Source organism: Bradysia coprophila, unplaced genomic scaffold (assembly GCF_014529535.1).
Source record: "Bradysia coprophila strain Holo2 unplaced genomic scaffold, BU_Bcop_v1 contig_324, whole genome shotgun sequence".
Taxonomy (NCBI): Eukaryota; Metazoa; Arthropoda; class Insecta; order Diptera; family Sciaridae; genus Bradysia; species Bradysia coprophila.
Window position 1 is genome coordinate 4,608,271 of NW_023503584.1, and position 17,545 is coordinate 4,625,815.

Genomic DNA, 17,545 nt, shown 5'->3' on the forward strand with positions numbered 1-17,545 from the left:
TGGAAGAGTCGTTGTCTTATTGACCCACTCGAGGAACAGATGCCAATGTTGTGTGAACAGTTGGCCGAACGTTGTTGAATGAAGGCGGAAGTAGCCAGGAAAACTTGAAAACGCAATTCTGTGCTACATTTGTGCTGGTAACATTGAGAAACTGGTGGAAATTTGGCCGAAACCGAAATACGCAGTGGTGATACGAATGCAAAACTGTCACGGGACTTGCAAGAGTTGATCGAGGTCGTGATGATGTTGCAAAAGGCTATAGAATTACAGGCAGAAGTGTTGATGTTTCGGGCAAACTAGCCACATATATGTCGAGATACGCAGGATTGTTAGCGGCTCAAGGGGCTCTTTCATCAGCTGTAACATATTTAAGTCCATCCGATGACGCCAATGTTGAGGATCTACGATCAAGACTTTATTATTCATTGGGATATAAGCAGGCTTATGCAACTCCAGCGCAATGAAACAACAATTCAATCAACAACGAATCAATTGAGACCACAACCGAGACATTCTCTGACGAATAATCAAGTTCCTATGCCTATTCAGCCAGCGTTCAATCCAAATTTACCCACACAAAATACTCCACCTACAATGCCGGATTCAGGTGGTCAACCAACAATCCCACCGTGACGCAACAGTGGCCAAATTCACCTCCAGCCCAACAATGGAATAACTTCCATCAAGTTCAACCATCACCATTAGTGCCGAATCCAGTTCAGACGAAACCACCACAAATACCACCTTCTACAAACGATTTCACACAACAACCAAGCCCGGCCATCAAGCGTTGGATCACAAGGCCTCGGCTCCACGTAATAAATATCTATTAGATCCATCGTTCAGTCGGGCCCAACGTACGGCCAATCGAACATGTACACACCGCCAATGAACAACAATTTTGGCAACAATTTCGGCCCAGCACCAGTACCCAATTTCGCTCCAACTAATCCGCCAATTCAGCAGAAATCAATTTATGCCATTCGTGCCAGCACCAAACAAATAATAATTTTATGTCTGGCGTTCCACCGATTGAGTTGGCCCAACAGGCTATACCACAAAAAATCTCAACGCCACCGCCAGGATGGAACGATCCGCCACCACTGAAGACGAAAAGTCAGGCGGTAAGTTCAACAGAGAAATTATTTCTAAAAATTATTTTTATTTCGATCGAAATGCAGTGAAGTAAAAGTTTATCTATCCGTACAAACAATGAAGGTGCGTTGTACTCATGATAGCAGTATGTCTGCCGAACATGCTGGTACTAGAAAGTGGAATAAAATTTTAAAGTCTCATTCAAATAAAAGCTCCAAAACCGATAAGGTATTTGAGTTTCGTAGGACTGTGATTGATTTTAGACTATTTTAAGATTGAGTTTTGTTTTTTTTTTTAAAGTTTCACTGTTGACTGTTGAGAATGTTTCGGAACGGTTGAACATTACAACATTCATGGCGTAGACAAACTTTGACGAATTTTTCATTTTGTTGTTGAAGCGTTTGATGGCGAAAATTCATTAGAAAAATTGCGTTTAAACGTCCGAATAACAAACACATACCCCAACATATTCGAAACCTTTTACAAACGGCTGGTGTAACTCGTTTTAATTATTGAGTGTGTTTCACAATAAATCTTTTACTTCGTTAGTTTACCTACATAAAACAGCAGCAGTTGGAGTTTTAGTTAATTTTATTCGTGGCTGTAGCTAGCAGATGACTAGCCGTTTTTAAAAGGTTTACTTGTTGACTTTTCTCTAACCCGCATCACAACGAAAAGGTGTTTACTGTGTGAGTTTACTAACACTCTATCAAGACTATTCTCACTCACGCGATGCCCTCCCCTCCCACGCCTCGCACACCCGTCACTGACCTCCACACCTCGCACACGCTAACTTCGCCCGCTCCCATATGACTCCACCCCCGACTTCCGCTGCCCGCGCTCCCACTCTGCACCATGCACACCCGTGAAACCGCACCTCCTCAGACAAACCGGCCGATTTATTAGAACCTGCTGATCTCATTGTGAAAGATTTACGAGAAAAATTAGTGGCATTGAGGCGTCGTATCCAACCAATCCATTGACGATAGACATGATTTCGAAATATCAGTCTTCGTCTACTGTATAGTAGTAGTTCTCATTCCCCAAAGTACCACACACTGCTGCTTTGACGCTTACGTTTTTATTAAATCATATTATGATAACAGTAGATTTCCTTATTATCTAAAAAATATTAACACCAATTTACGAGTTCAGTTAAACGGCAAAACTCAAAAGTAATATTTCTTAAGGATAAATTAGCCCGAAGAAATCATAAATTTTTAATTTTTTCTCTCTTGTATTATTTTGGTATAATTGTTAAAATATGCGGATAATCAAAATAAAATTAGGTTTTTCTCTATCTCTTTCTCCCTTCTTCGTTTAAATATTTCTGCATTTAATTCCGTCGATTTTATTATCGTAAATAAACTTGCAATTGCAATGCAGACTGAAGTAGCACTTTAATACCCGGCATAAAACTAGCTATCTGAGCGAAATCGGATCCGGACACCATTTGCGTATGTAACCCAATGCCATTAGCGTAGTCGCCAATTTGAACTAGTTGGACCAATTGATTTAGGGATGCTAGAGTGTTTGGCGTTAGCTGGAAATAAATGTGACACTCAGTTAAAGAGGAAAGTGACTGATCCACTGTTTTTAGGGCGATACTTGTATTAGAAGGACAAATAGTTCGAAAGCTTTTTTTATTTACTAAATTGTAGCGTTTTACTAAGAGCAAGCAATAGAAACGTTTTATTTTGACCATCCATCCAGGTTCCCTTAATTATTATCAAAAAGAAGAAAAGAAAACCTTTACTCACCCTATTCTCTCGCAACAGATCGTACAAACATTCCAGTCGCTTTGCTACATCATCAAACTTTCGTTTCGTTTGCTAAATTTACCAAAAAAAAGAAATTAATTTAGTTGAGTGAGCTGAGCATTTAGATACAACTCCAGGGCTTCGAACTCAAGCACACTTACAGGATTCGTTGCTGCATTCACGCACTGCTGACGAAGTTCATTAAATACTGTTTGCATGTAAACATATTCCTCTGGCAACGGTTGTTTTTGCTTCGGTGGCTCCGGTGTAGCCGGCGTTTGTTGGGGCTGCTGCTGTTGGGGTTGTTGATTTTGATTATACATCGGTTGCGTTTGGAAATTTACCGGTTGCGTCTGAAATTGCTGATTTGGTTGCGGTTGCATTGGAAACGTTTGCGGTTGAGACGGTGTGAAGACTGATGGTGGTTGCTATGAAAATCGAACAAAATTTGTTAGTATTCGTGTGGTCTTGTGAAGAAAGATTTTGTTCAATTCAATACCTGGAAAGTTGCTTGCTGGTGTTGTGTCGGATCGTATAGGCCGTTTTGAGTCAGATCATTACCGAATGCTCCATTCGTTGGGTTCGTAGTAGGGTTCGGAGGCTAAAAATTGGAGTGGTTAGTAAACTCACACAGTAAAACCATTTTCGTTGTGATGCGGGTTAGAGAAAAGTCAACAAGTAAACCTTTTAAAAACGGCTAGTCATCTGCTAGCTACAGCCACGATAAAATTAACTAAAAACTCCAACTGCTGCTGTTTTATGTAGGTAAACTAACGAAGTAAAAGATTTATTGTGAAACAACACTCAATAATTAAAACGAGTTACACCAGCCGTTTGTAAAAGGTTTCGAATATGTTGGGGTATGTGTTTGTTATTCGGACGTTTAAACGCAATTTTTCTAATGAATTTTCGCCATCAAACGTTCAACAACAAAATGAAAAATTCGTCAAAGTTTGTCTACGCCATGAATGTTGTAATGTTCAACCGTTCCGAAACATTCTCAAACAGTCAACAGTGAAACTTTAAAAACAAAAACAAAACTCAATCTTAAAAATCAGTCTAAAATCAATCACAGTCCTACGAAACTCAAATACCTTATCGGTTTTGGAGCTTTTATTTGAATGAGACTTTAAAATTTTATTCCACTTTCTAGTACCAGCATGTTCGGCAGACATACTGCTATCATGAGTACAACGCACCTTCATTGTTTGTACGGATAGATAAACTTTTACTTCACTGCATTTCGATCGAAATAAAAATAATTTTTAGAAATAATTTCTCTGTTGAACTTACCGCCTGACTTTTCGTCTTCAGTGGTGGCGGATCGTTCCATCCTGGCGGTGGCGTTGGATTTCTTTGTGGTATAGCCTGTTGGGCCAACTCAATCGGTGGAACGCCAGACATAAAATTATTATTTGTTTGTGCTGGCACGAATGGCATAAATTGATTCTGCTGAATTGGCGGATTAGTTGGAGCGAAATTGGGTACTGGTGCTGGGCCGAAATTGTTGCCAAAATTGTTGTTCATTGGCGGTGTGTACATGTTCGATTGGCCGTACGTTGGGCCCGACTGAACCGATGGATCTAATAGATATTTATTACGTGGAGCCGAGCCTTGTGATCCAACGCTTGATGGCCGGGCTGGTTGTTGTGTGAAATCGTTTGTAGAAGGTGGTATTTGTGGTGGTTTCGTCTGAACTGGATTCGGCACTAATGGTGATGGTTGAACTTGATGGAAGTTATTCCATTGTTGGGCTGGAGGTGAATTTGGCCACTGTTGCGTCACCGGTGGGATTGTTGGTTGACCACTGAATCCGGCATTGTAGGGTGGAGTATTTTGTGTGGGTAAATTTGGATTGAACGCTGGCTGAATAGGCATAGGAACTTGATTATTCGTCAGAGAATGTCTCGGTTGTGGTCTCAATTGATTCGGTTGTTGATTGAATTGTTGTTTCATTGGCGCTGGAGTTGCATAAGCCTGCTTATATCCCAATGAATAATAAAGTCTTGATCGTAGATCCTCAACATTGGCGTCATCGGATGGACTTAAATATGTTACAGCTGATGAAAGAGCCCCTTGAGCCGCTAACAATCCTGCGTATCTCGACAATATGTCGGCTAGTTTGCCCGAAACATCAACACTTCTGCCCTGTAATTCTATAGCCTTTTGCAACATCATCACGACCTCGATCAACTCTTGCAAGTCCCGTGACAGTTTTGCATTCGTATCACCACTGCCGTATTTCGGTTTCGGCCAAATTTCCACCAGTTTCTCAATGTTACCAGCACAAATGTAGCACAGAATTGCGTTTTCAATGTTTTCCTGGCTACTTCCGCCTTCATTCAACAAACGTTCGGCCAACTGTTCACACAACATTGGCATCTGTTCCCTCGAGTGGGTCAATATTGCCACCAAACACTCTTTCCACGAATCGATGGTGCATTGTGTAACCACACCCGACCAATCTTCGGTTACCAATGCAGATATGATATTAGACAGATATCCGTCGCTGTTTTTCAAATAGCGAAATTGGGTGCGAGCGAGTAATTCGGGTCCTCCTAGAGAAAGTAGACAGAGTTGTCAACCATTTCATTGACCATAAACTCATTGAAATATGTTATCGTTACCTGTTGTTGCTATAATGATGGCATCAGCATGACGTCCCGCGTTCAAGCAAAGTTCAACGGCTGCTTCGACATCGCCACTCAACAATGCCTCACAAATTTGACCTTCTTCATCGTCTCCCGTTTTGATGCGGAAAGATAATTCTTTGCGGGCGATATCAGCTGCCATACTTTTGTGATCGGCAGCTATAGCATCAAAAACGGCATTGTTATCGTCGGACTAAAAATGGAAAATATTTGAAAAATTAGCTGAGTGGGAACTGAGTCAATGAGTCAAATCTACTCACCTTATTCAGTTGCGACATACTATTACTAAGTTGATCGACACTACTGTCAGAGACATTGTGGTACTTTCCATATTTCGCCTCCAAATCCTCGGCATTGTAACCTAAAATTGTTTTTTAGTCGAATGTTCGCATGATGCATCCGATTGTCCATCGCTTACCCAATAAATTCAGCATTTCCGCTCTTGGATTAGCCTCGAAATTTGACTTTACAAAATACCAAATGAATCGACCGTGCTGATTTTCCACTTGGTTCGCTTTCTGAACACAATAGTCGGTATAATTACCGCCGGCTAATACTTCTTCCAACTTATTTGAACGATCCACCAATTCTTGTTCGGTTACGACTTGATTGATGGTCACTTTACCCGGATTACCCTGGTTGAATGTAATCAATTTACCACCAAACTGATGCACACAAAAGAAACGAAACAGATTAGAAGTGCGGATCAGACAATGAAAAACACAAAATATTTACTCCAAATGATGCTCCGACGGGTGGTTTCATCCACACCGGTGGTGTTCTCAAATCGTTGTATACTACCGGCGCTAGATTACTTTGTGGCACTGGAGCCTGAGCGAAAGTGTCCATGCCGGGAAATGAATCGGCGATTTTATTCGTCGTTTGCACTTGTTGCTGACTGCCACCGTTCAATGAATACAGTGAAACATTACCATCCAAACTGGAGCTGGTGATAAGAGCTGGATTTTTCGGACACCATTGTACATCCGAATACCACTGAATGGTTGACGCTATTTCGGACTGAAATTCGTCACCCTAAAACACAGAACCTGTGAGTACAAGAGCGCAATTTATCGTTTAGAAATGTGTCGACAAACCTGTTCGGCATTAGGATTCCAGCAAACAATTTTATTGTCTTTGCCACAAGAAATCATCAGATTTAAATCTTTCGGGCACCAGGTTAAGCCCAAAACACCGCGTTGATGCATTTGAATGGTCTGCAAATAGAAAGACAAAATATGTTCGCCATCGCTTTGCTGCTAAAGATCGATAAAATACCTTCGCCGGTGTGGTGGCATATCTTAAATCCCACAATTGGACGACGGGTGCTTGGTCATCTTCGGATGCCAACCATAATTGTGTAGCAATATCAGGATGCCATTGCAATGCTCGCCATCTGACTCTGGACTGTGTATCGCTGAGCTTGATGATTGGCTCATTTTTGCGAAGATCCCATACGATACACCTTGAGCTAAATACTGACGCTAAAATGTGCTGCACCTGTCTGTTCCAAGCCACATTTTGAATATCCTCGAAGGGTTGTGTTTTCGTTCCGGGAGTCATCGGAGTTGTTGTATTGTTCAGATCCCATATTAAAATCTCCGATTCTGCAGCACCAGACGCAAGCAAATTTGATTGGAATGGATTAAAGTCCAGCGCACGTACAGGACCGACATGTTTGTCCTGCTTTGACATCAATGATTCTTCGCCAGCCAACAATTTCGCAGCATTGTACACTTGAAGATGACCACTTTCACAACCGCCAACGATAACACCTTCCGGATATTGACCACCATGTCCCAGCGGACTCCAAATGATTTTGTGAAAACTGTGGGAAGATTTTCATTTTACCATTTCCGTTCAAATACTAGTCATGTGCAAAGCATTTACGGATAAGGACTGGCCTGTGATCCCTTCAATACCATATCATATCCAGGCTCGGCGAGATTAGGTGAGTAAATTTCAAGCACAGAATTTGATGATGTATCCAATTGTTGAGCCGCTGTACCGGCAGCCAACCAGATTGAATTTAATTGGGCTGGTGACCATGCCACATTCACGGTTTTCTGTAGTTCTTTTACCTTCATTGTCGCCTTATCTCTATAACTGGATTAGGAATTACAGGATTAGCTAATTACGGAACAATTAGATGTCTTAAGCGAAATGTTGTGTAAAATTTCTGTCAACGTCAATGTCAGTTTGTGGTACGTTCTACGTGTAAATATAGGTCGTCGACAAATTGCTGTGTTAGTCGGTTGATGCAAACTAAATACAAAATTTACCGAACAAGATAATTACTTCGAAAATGAAAATATTTCGAAGAAAATACACAAATTTTGTAGAAAAACAAACACGCAGCGGATTATTGTAAAAATCTAACGTCAATGCTTCCAACGTGGCAGTACTGCGGTTGCTTATAAATTTTCTGTCAAATTTTTGTTTTGATTATTTCGTGACATTTGAACATTCATAAACATTCAGTAGGAGAATGTAGCCATTTCCAACAATCTAGCCTTTTACATTTTCCCAACTTCTGCCCCTTTCAAAGATTTTTTTTAGTCTTGAAAAAAGATTTGATCCAAAGGCATACGAATTGTCAAATTTCATCTACAAGGCAAGTGTAATAAGCGAAATTCAGATGATAATAATAATGTTTAAGGAGAGCGAAAACCAGTTAAATTTAATTGGTCTCGGGGTCAGCTGTCAAATATTCATCAATGAAAAAAGAAATTGATAGTTGAGTCCAGTTTAAATTTGTATGTGATTTTTCTCATTTTGACGTGTGACCCCGAGACCAGTTTAAACAAAGTGGTCAAAAATCGCTCTCCTTAAACACTGTAGTGTTTAAGCAGGAGAGTTTTTGAAAAATAGGACCAAAACACGTTTTCAATGCCTCGTTTGTTTTGAGCATAAACATCGTATACAGTGTTCAAAGAGAGTTCTCATTTTGACATATCACCCATCGAGATCAGTTGAATTAACTGGTTTTTTCCCCTTTTTACATACAAACTTTGACGTATCACCCATCGAGATCAGTTAATTTAACTGGTTTTTTCCCCTATTTTTACGCTCTTTGAACACTGTATAGACTGTTATGATCAGATGACGGTTAAGAGCGAGAAAACAAAAGACTAGTATGTTACATTTTATTTATTACAAAACGTTTTTTTTTTTCACAAGAAATACAAGCGTTTACAAAATATAAAATATCTCGTTCATATTTTCGGACGTATCGAATGTAGCCATTACACTCGCAGCATTGTTTCTTTGAATGGCAAAACTTATCCGTTGTTTTAGATACGCCTTTGATTTTCTTTCTGCCGTTGCTTGTGATATTTTTTTGCCGAGTTTGTCGATGAAATCTATCGCTTCTAAACACCAAACCCCCAAAGTTTCCACAGCAAATGGAAGGATCAAGAAGTTCTGCTCCAGTAGTACTTTGTATTTTCGATGTTTATTTTTTGCTGCTAATTCTGCGACCAAAATATTTCTTTCTTTTTTATCATAACACTCTATAGAAAAGAAGCTAATTTTCAGAAAGAAATTCACACAAACAAAAATTGGCTTGAGTGAGGAGTGAAGACTGCCCCAATAGGTTTGTTCCAAGTATCTGTAAACACGAATTTTGATTAGCCGAAAGAACACGATTTCATCCACAGAGATCGGTTTTCATACAAATATTGATAAGGTTATGTCTATGAAATTTGACAGAAGTTTGAAAAATTCGTATGACCTTGGAACGATTAAACAAAAATTATCTAAAAATTCTTCATTTTCTCGTATACGGACCAAAATAAACATTGCATAATCTGAAATATGATGGCAACACTGCTCCAAAATTACGTTTGACAGACGTCGTAATGACATTTGGCTTTTTCCTCTGCTGATGTCCCAAAAATATCTTTTGTTAAATTTTCAAACTGAACAATCGCGAGAAAAATAACCCGAAGGTCTACCTAAAGTCTAGCATCAACCTTTCAGTCCATCTGTAGAGAACCCGGCTTCCCACCAGCCCTCGATTCGCATTGTGAAGTGCATTGTTTTCATTTTCCACCAAAAGTTAAATTTGTGCGTGAAGTTAGTAGTAAAAAATTGGTCATTGAAAAGGGAGGACGCGAAGTTGGTCGGAAGGAAGATGGCAGGTATTATGCAAAGTTTACATTGGATTTTATAGCGGTTACAGCGCCGAACCGAATATTGCCGTTAATTTTAAATGATTTTCATTATTACGTTATCGATCAAAATAAATGATGTGATCTGACTCATGTGGTGTTACCTGTGCAACGAAATCCATGTTAAAACTGCTAATGAAGCTGTTGTTGTTTATACCGCGATATGCTTGTCGTTTTTAAAAGGACACTCATTGTGTTTAAGGGACGAGACGTCCTACTATATTTACGTGAATTAAGTCTTCCTTGTACAGAACACAGCCCTCTGACCCAACATTATTCTAATATCAAAATAATTGACAACAAATCTCTTTTAGGAAAACAAAGGCAATCGAATGTAGTCGTTCTTGAAGACAACGATGACGAAATGTACACTGAGGTTGTTTATTTGGACGATCCTTTGGACGACAATGTGCAAAGAGACGAGGCCAGTGAAGATGACGCGGACGAGTTTTATTGCAGCACGTGTGAAATCAACATTTCGTCCGTAGAAGAACACATTGAGCAGTTTCATTACGGCGAAAAGATTGTGGTCGAGGTATATGCCCAGCTAACTTTCTGACACACTTTTCATCGTGACATGAACCCCATATTCTTACTTATATTGCAGGTTCCCGAATCTCCGAATCCACTCGAGTTTGTCAAACTTGAACCGGGTATCGACATAACTGACGAAGAGGCCGATGATACTGAACCGAAGAAGGTGAGTGCATCTTTCACTATTCTCGAACTACTGAGCTGAAGGAAAATTCGAATTTTAGATTGTTGCTAAATCTGTTCCAAAAAAATTAATTGTTGCGCCGAGTTCAGTTCAACGTCATAAGTGCAAACAGTGTGCGGCCTCATTTCCATCTATTAAATCGTTGTCCGCTCACATGCGTGTACACAAACTCAGCATTACAGCGAAAGTTGTTAAAGAGTCCAGCTCTGCGCCTCTCATTAAACAGGAAGTCCCCGTTTCAGTAGAAGAGCCAGAGACAGGGCCAGAGCCACTGCAACAGTGGATTTGCAACATCTGTAACACGGAATTTTCGTCATTGAAAAGTCTTAAGTATGAAACGAACATCGTCGGACAATTTTCTTAATTTTAAACTGTCCGATTTCGAATTCGCTTAAAGATTACATGGACGAATGCACAATCCCATTAAGCAACGAACGTTTGAAGAAACTGCCGGAAACGAAATGAAATTTCTTAAAAGCACCACGTCAACGTCATCGGAAATGTTTTACTGTAGTCTATGCGACAAAAGGTTGGTATGCCGGAAATGGCGAAATCTTTCAAGTTTTGAAAATTCAAATTTTTAAATTTCTTTTCCATTCAGTTACAACGTTTCGTTGAAGGAAATGCACGATAAAATGCATAGTCGGTATGTATGACCATGCGTCTGGTCATTAGACTCTAGTGGGTCTAATTTTTTTTTTTTCGCAAGCGTTTTTAATTGCTTCCAAGTCTGAATAGCCGAACATTTTCTAACATAAAAAATGACTTTCAACGGCTTTAGCGCAGAGAATTTCATGTGCGTGCAGTGCAACAGACAGTTCACTGACGCCGAACATTTGGATCTACATCTTAGGGCACACAATGATGCAAGAGTTGTAAGTATCCCATCGTCACAATGCAACGGTAAACAAAGAAAATAATTTTTGCCGTTCCTCCAGATACAAACCAAAGCTGAGCTTCGGAACATTCGTCTTCCGTACGCCTGCCAGTACTGCAGTAAGGAATTTGCAAGACCGCACGAGAAAGTCAAACACGAACGCATTCATACGGGGGAGAAGGTAAAATATTGCGACTGCTATCTGTTTCGTCTGGATATTTGTTTTGATCTAAAAATACATCGTTTTCAGCCATACTCCTGTGAAGTTTGTGGTAAAACGTTTAGAGTTGCGTACTGTTTAACGCTACACATGAGAACTCATACGGATGCCAGGTTTGTAGGATAATAGTTGCTGTAGGAGAATGTGGTAAAATGTTCAATTTTCTTTATCTTTAGGCCATTCGTTTGCGCGCAGTGTAACAAAAGGTAAGAATTACAGTTCATAGTGTGCAGAAGTAACGATTCCTTCACGTTATTTTGTTTCAGATTCAAGTCGAACTCGGTATACAATCATCACTTGCTAACCCATTCGAATGTTCGAGGTTTGTCACCGCACTGAAAAATAGGATCATATAGATTTCGCTTAATGTTCCTAAAATCACTTTCTAGCCTATCAATGTCCATACTGTACGAAGTCATTCAAGACGTCCGTTCAATTATCGGGTCACAAAAACAGCCACACGAAACCCTTCTCTTGCACTGAATGTAATCGTCCTTTCGCCACGTTGGTAAGGATGAAATTTACTTTGTAAAGCATTTTATCCGGTGACCGGCAAATGTTCTTTCAGTATGCCGTCAAAATTCATATGCAGTCACATCAAAAGACCAATCACAGTTTGAAACACGCTTGTGATATATGTGGCGCAACTTATGCAAGAGGATTCGCTTTGAAGGACCACATTAAGGAACAACATGGTGGAGTCAGTGAAGACATGGCGCAGGTGAGTCGTTGTCTATTAGCTCGTTATGACGAACAGTTTTTGAATTTCTCTGCTTTCACCTGAGATCAAGTTACATTACCTAAGATGAATAATGTTTGGTCTGACACCTTCGCTGAGCGCTAGAAGTGCGCATACGAGGGTATGCCTGCCTGCATGCATAGAGAAATCCAATTGGGACTAAATGAATATAAAATAACAATTTTCGTCGGAAGGCCAGTGCTTATCATGGTGCCTATTTTTGCAAATTTTAGTTCTGAAAATTCCGAAAAAAATCTAAAAATCTAAGAACTAAAATCCCCGAAATTAGGCCCAGACACAACAGGACTTTCAATGAAAATGTTGTGGTCACGTTTTTATCCTATCAGACAATTTTTATTAATTATTTGGAATACCTTCATTTTGACTCCAACTTAGTTTCTCAGCGATGCAGGCTGACTGAGCTGTATAGCTGTACGGCGCCTATTTTTGTTAATATCTTTCTAGCGCTCAAGAAGAAAAATGCAGAAATGACTTTTCTCATCTTTGACACTGTAGCAAGACGGTATAGGCTTTAAGAACGTAGACTCTCGGCCTGTAACAAGTTTAAAACCATAATCAGAAAATAGAACCATTAAAGAATTGTATCTTCAACTACTAGGAAGGTGCGTCGGAGGATATGATTTTACCGGATATGGATGAAGAGACTGAAATGGCTGGTCAGAGCATACTGCCGGACAACATCAACGAAGAAGAAGTAATGCAAATACACGACAAAAATCACTTCAAATGTCCAATTCAAATATTTCATTTTTCTGGTCAGATAACTATCGGCGAAATCAACCAATTCGAAAATGAGGAAGTGGTCACCGACTGGTTGAACAAGTAAATACTGCCGATGAGACTGTTAAGAATAAGGTGCGTGTAATGTCACTGATAGGGAATAAGTACGGCTCGGCTACATAAGATTTTCGAGAGATTGAAAGTTGAAACAAAATTGAATTGCTACTAACTATACCTACTTCTTTGTAAAATGGTATACGGTTCAATATAAAAAAAATTCTAAAAAATTACCTAAAGCGATTTTGATTTGTTTTTTTTTTTTTGATTGGTTAGTCCGAATATGACGTAAATATGGTATCCTCTGATCAATCATTTTTAATCAGATTGAAACGGTCTTGTTTGGATATCTTAATTTTGACGAGTTGAATGTTCGAGGCTCACGCCGAAGGCAAGGTCTATACAACCAGTCCAACTGCGTTTTTTAAGCGAAACTCCAAAATTTATCTCAAATGTTATCAGGTCAATCATTTCTCCAAGTAGCCTTCCTTGTTAGGTTCCATTGAACGATTTTCTTTTGTCTCCTCTTCTAGTAGTGCAAAACAGTCTGCTGCCAGTATCCTGATACCTAGATGAGAATCACTTATGGTCCGCTAGACTTCTTGTTCTTCAGAATCAGAAAGGAGTGTCTGTTTGTCGAAAGTACCTCTGCTCCGGAACTCGATGTCTGTTTGCACTCAACTAATGGGATATTCAACTCACACGGCACATTTGTCATTATCCCTCCCATGAACGCAGTGACAATCAGTTTTTCTTGAGCAGTTATTACACTTTCATCATCGATGTCTGGTTCGAGACCTTTCTGTCCGTCACTTTGACTTTCTAAAATAATTTATTTTTTAAATTTTTTAACAGATCCATGAACCAAAAATGACAAATTACCATCATGCCAATTTTATTGATGGAAGTGGAAGATTAATTTTTTAAAGTAGAGTATGAACGACTCGATACTCTGTTGGATGTCCCTATCGTACATCCGGAGGTTTTGCAACTTAGGGCCAAAAAATACATTGACAATAAATTGTAGACCCTTTTTCCCTCCTTCATATAATGTCAAGAATTAAGAAAAAATATGGTAAAACGTAAAAAGTAATTTTCCCCTTACGGCCAAACGATCTTTTTCAGACGTTTGTGGATGGCCAGCAAAATTTTATTTTCTACGGCATCCCACCGGTGGAAATGACAAGAAAGGGGATTACGTTTAATTCTGCACCATAACTTTCATACTTTGAATGAACGGATTTTAAGCTGCGTTTACTAGTGCAAATCGATGCAATAGGAAATCTTAAACCTTAAAGTTCTTAAATCGATAACAGAAATTATACGATTATTGCTTAAATGGGCTCAAATTCAGGACGAGTGTTTAAAAATCGTTTGTGAAACGTTTGTGCTGTTAGTTAGCATTTTATTTTGTTGAAAACTAAAGCAGTGATGCTTTGACCAAAGTTCTGAAAAAACAGTTAAGACAGCGGGTGACACCAAATTTTATAAATTTATAAATTCTTACAGAACCTTGGTTTCCTTACCTTCCCAAAGATCATCTTCAAGACCGTTTGAAATGCCCAGAAAGCGCTTCCAAAACCTTTAAACAGAACGTCTTGAAGATACGGGCCTAATTTCTCTTGTTGTGTTTTTAAGAAAGGATATAAATACATGAATCAACATAATAAATCCTCTCATGGTTCAAATTCAGTGGAATTCGATTTTCACCCTACCTAAAATACTGTGGCGCTACTTTACTTATGCTTTGAAGGTCAAATCTTCACCATAAATTTCGAGAAATAATAATAATCCATTTATTTAGCAATGCTATTCCTTTACATACATATTCATACACTCATATTCATTGATAATCCTTTAGTCCATTAAAGAAATAATTCAATCAATTAAATTTACTCAAATTCTAGAAAAATTGAAAAACTGATCCCTTGAATTTACGTCATAGTCTTACACAAATACTTCAAATTAAAGACAAATCTTTTAAAAACTCTTTCTCCTTTCAATTCGCTAGGAAATTCATTAAAACACTTTAAACCTTCATATAACAGCATCCTTTGGGTGCATGATTTCCTGTACAATGGTAGTTTGAAGTCACCGTTGTTCCTGAGGTTGTAACCATGGGTACCGCCACTTTTGTCGATTCTGTTCGAGATGTATTCCGGCACTAGTCCTTGTTTTATCTTGAAGACCAGTTTCAGTGTATTGAATAGAAATCGTTGTTTGCAATTCATGATATCCAATGCTTCGTACATCAATGCAGTACTGGTGTATTTACTGCATCTTAATACAACTCTGATGGCTCGATTCTGTAACCGCTGTAGTTTAGTTCTGCATTGTTGATTAGCTGACATTAGAAGTGATGAACAAAAATCGAAATGAGGTGAGATGATGCTCCTATACACACTCATTCTTGCAGCAAACGTTAAGTTTTTGGCAATTCTGCCGAAAAGACCAATTTTCTTTGCAAGCTTTTTGCATACATACAAGGCATTTTCATTCAAAGTTAATTTACTGTCTATCATTACACCCAGATATTTCATACAGTCCACTTTTTCGATCCTTTCACCATTTATAAACAGCTGAATTTCACTGAGTCTACTCCTGTTATTAATGAGCATACATTTCGTTTTGTCTACATTAAGCTTTAATTTATTTTCGTTTAGCCACTCAAACACAATATTTAACTCTCTGTTCATTATGTCCGTTAATTGGTTCACACTTTTACCTGAGATATAAAGCAAGGTATTGTCCGCGAACAGGTTGATCGCTACTTCACTAAGGACTTCGGGCATATCATTTATGTAAATTATAAACAAAATGGCGCCGATAATCGAGCCCTGAGGAATCCCAATCTTGTTGTGACGGGGTCTAGAGACTTGTCCATTCACTTTCGTAGTTTGTTTTCGACTATCTAAATAACTCTCGAACCACTTTAGCGCACTATTCTTAATCCCAAATCTTTTTAACTTCACCAACAACTTTTGTCTATCTATTGTCTCAAAAGCCCTCTTTAGGTCTAGAAAGACACAAAGAACGAAATCGTTATTATCTTTCGCTTCTTTCCAATTCGCGATCACTAAGCTTATAGCGGTTTCACACGAGTGTTGCTTCCTATAACCGGATTGCCTTACCGTCAGCAATTGATTTTTCTCAATGAATTCCATAAGTTGTTCTTTCACGATTGCTTCCAACAATTTTTCGAGCGTTCCTAGCGAGTTTATCGGCCGATAATCTTCTGCCAATGTCGGTCTATGAACTTTTGGTACTGGTACAACCGTTGACACCTTCAGAATACTCGACACCTCACCATCTCGAAGAGATTCATTAACTATTTGCTCTAACAATTGTCCAGTAGTCGGGATGGAATCGATTATAATCTTCGGATTCATATAATCGGCATCTCTTTTGTTCTTTAGTTCAGTCAAAAACTTTTCAATTGAGGTTCTCGAAACGCTTCTGAACCGGAACTCCACATTATTATTATCGTTGTTCGCTCCATTTTGATTTTGATTTGTTTGCTGTGCTGGTGGGTTGGACTGTTGCGCTGTTGGATTGATGCTCTTGTTTATTTGCTCCACACTTTCGATGAAATATTTGTTTAGTCCTTCACTAATTTCCTTCACCTAAGAACTGGTCAGCGACGAGGAAAAAATTCCCACAGGAGCTATGCGTCTGTTTTTTGCTGGAGGATGTGCGTACATTAAACCATTATAATGTTACATAGCAATCTACATTTTATTTAAGTTTACGTCTACTTGGAGGACACAATTCTCCATCAAACTATCTCCGAATAAACGATTAACGCTAGAAGTTGAGCCAACTGAAACAATAAAACAATTAAAAGAGAAAATTTGCACACGGTTCAATAATAATGCGCTCTTTAACTACCTAAAAGGTGAACTCACGCGCAAGTTTAATGCTGCAAACGCTTTTACAAAATGTTGGTATCGAAAAATCGTGTTCGAGTTCACATTTTACGTAGCTGAAAAATGCGTTGTTTTGGCACCGTGTGCCAGATATCCCCACGCCAATTTTTTGCAACGATCAGGAGATTCTCAATTAAACTATGTTGTCCGAAGTTGACTTAGAAAATTCTACTGTTGAGCTGCAAGTCCAAACCCAGATATTTTTAATTGGGATAGGAAAGCATTCTAACGGAGACATCGAAATATATCCATTTGAAAACGTACAGCAACTGAAACTGAAAATCGAGGAGAATTTTTTTTCTTTCCTGTCCAAATTCAAGTTGTCTTACATAGAAGACAAGTCTTAAATGATGCCCATACGATTCGAAATTCTGGTGTGTCACCTGACGCTGTTATTTTGAATGTAAAGGATGCTGATGGTGCTGCTTCCACATCAGGCGTAACAAAATAATCGGTAGCTCACACTTCAGTCGCGAAAAAATTGAAAGTGGAACTGTCTGCCGCAAGCAGTGAAGAAGAGAGGTGGTTGGTTGCCTATTTTGAAAGCCGATTCTACATAAAAAGTAAAGAAACTTTTTTGACAACCATA

At 39.0% G+C, this 17,545-nt stretch overlaps 2 protein-coding genes across 2 annotated transcripts in view; one reads left to right on the forward strand and one right to left on the reverse strand.

Moving 5' to 3' along the window:
* Positions 1–7,946, reverse strand: part of LOC119079699 (protein transport protein Sec31A) — a 14,084-nt gene extending 6,138 nt beyond the window's left edge. Inside the window, exons 1-13 of the mRNA XM_037187757.1 lie at positions 7,789–7,946; positions 7,397–7,612; positions 6,785–7,334; positions 6,604–6,723; positions 6,242–6,541; positions 5,925–6,171; positions 5,767–5,867; positions 5,483–5,699; positions 4,149–5,413; positions 3,355–3,456; positions 3,017–3,283; positions 2,856–2,927; positions 2,456–2,638 (exon numbers count right to left, since the gene is read on the reverse strand). Coding sequence (XP_037043652.1) covers positions 2,456–2,638; positions 2,856–2,927; positions 3,017–3,283; positions 3,355–3,456; positions 4,149–5,413; positions 5,483–5,699; positions 5,767–5,867; positions 5,925–6,171; positions 6,242–6,541; positions 6,604–6,723; positions 6,785–7,334; positions 7,397–7,593 — 3,621 coding nt within the window. The 5' untranslated portion in view covers positions 7,594–7,612; positions 7,789–7,946. The remainder of the gene's footprint in view (positions 1–2,455; positions 2,639–2,855; positions 2,928–3,016; positions 3,284–3,354; positions 3,457–4,148; positions 5,414–5,482; positions 5,700–5,766; positions 5,868–5,924; positions 6,172–6,241; positions 6,542–6,603; positions 6,724–6,784; positions 7,335–7,396; positions 7,613–7,788) is intronic.
* A 1,417-nt stretch (positions 7,947–9,363) lies between these two features.
* Positions 9,364–13,202, forward strand: LOC119079618 (zinc finger protein 878-like). Its single transcript, XM_037187614.1, has 15 exons — positions 9,364–9,648; positions 9,993–10,213; positions 10,286–10,378; positions 10,437–10,726; positions 10,794–10,925; positions 10,998–11,042; positions 11,178–11,271; positions 11,335–11,454; positions 11,524–11,606; positions 11,670–11,699; positions 11,760–11,815; positions 11,883–12,001; positions 12,062–12,214; positions 12,852–12,947; positions 13,014–13,202. The coding sequence occupies exons 1-15, from the start codon at positions 9,642–9,644 to the stop codon at positions 13,077–13,079; spliced, it is 1,605 nt and encodes a 534-aa protein (XP_037043509.1). The 5' UTR covers positions 9,364–9,641; the 3' UTR covers positions 13,080–13,202.
* Positions 13,203–17,545: the final 4,343 nt, after the last annotated feature.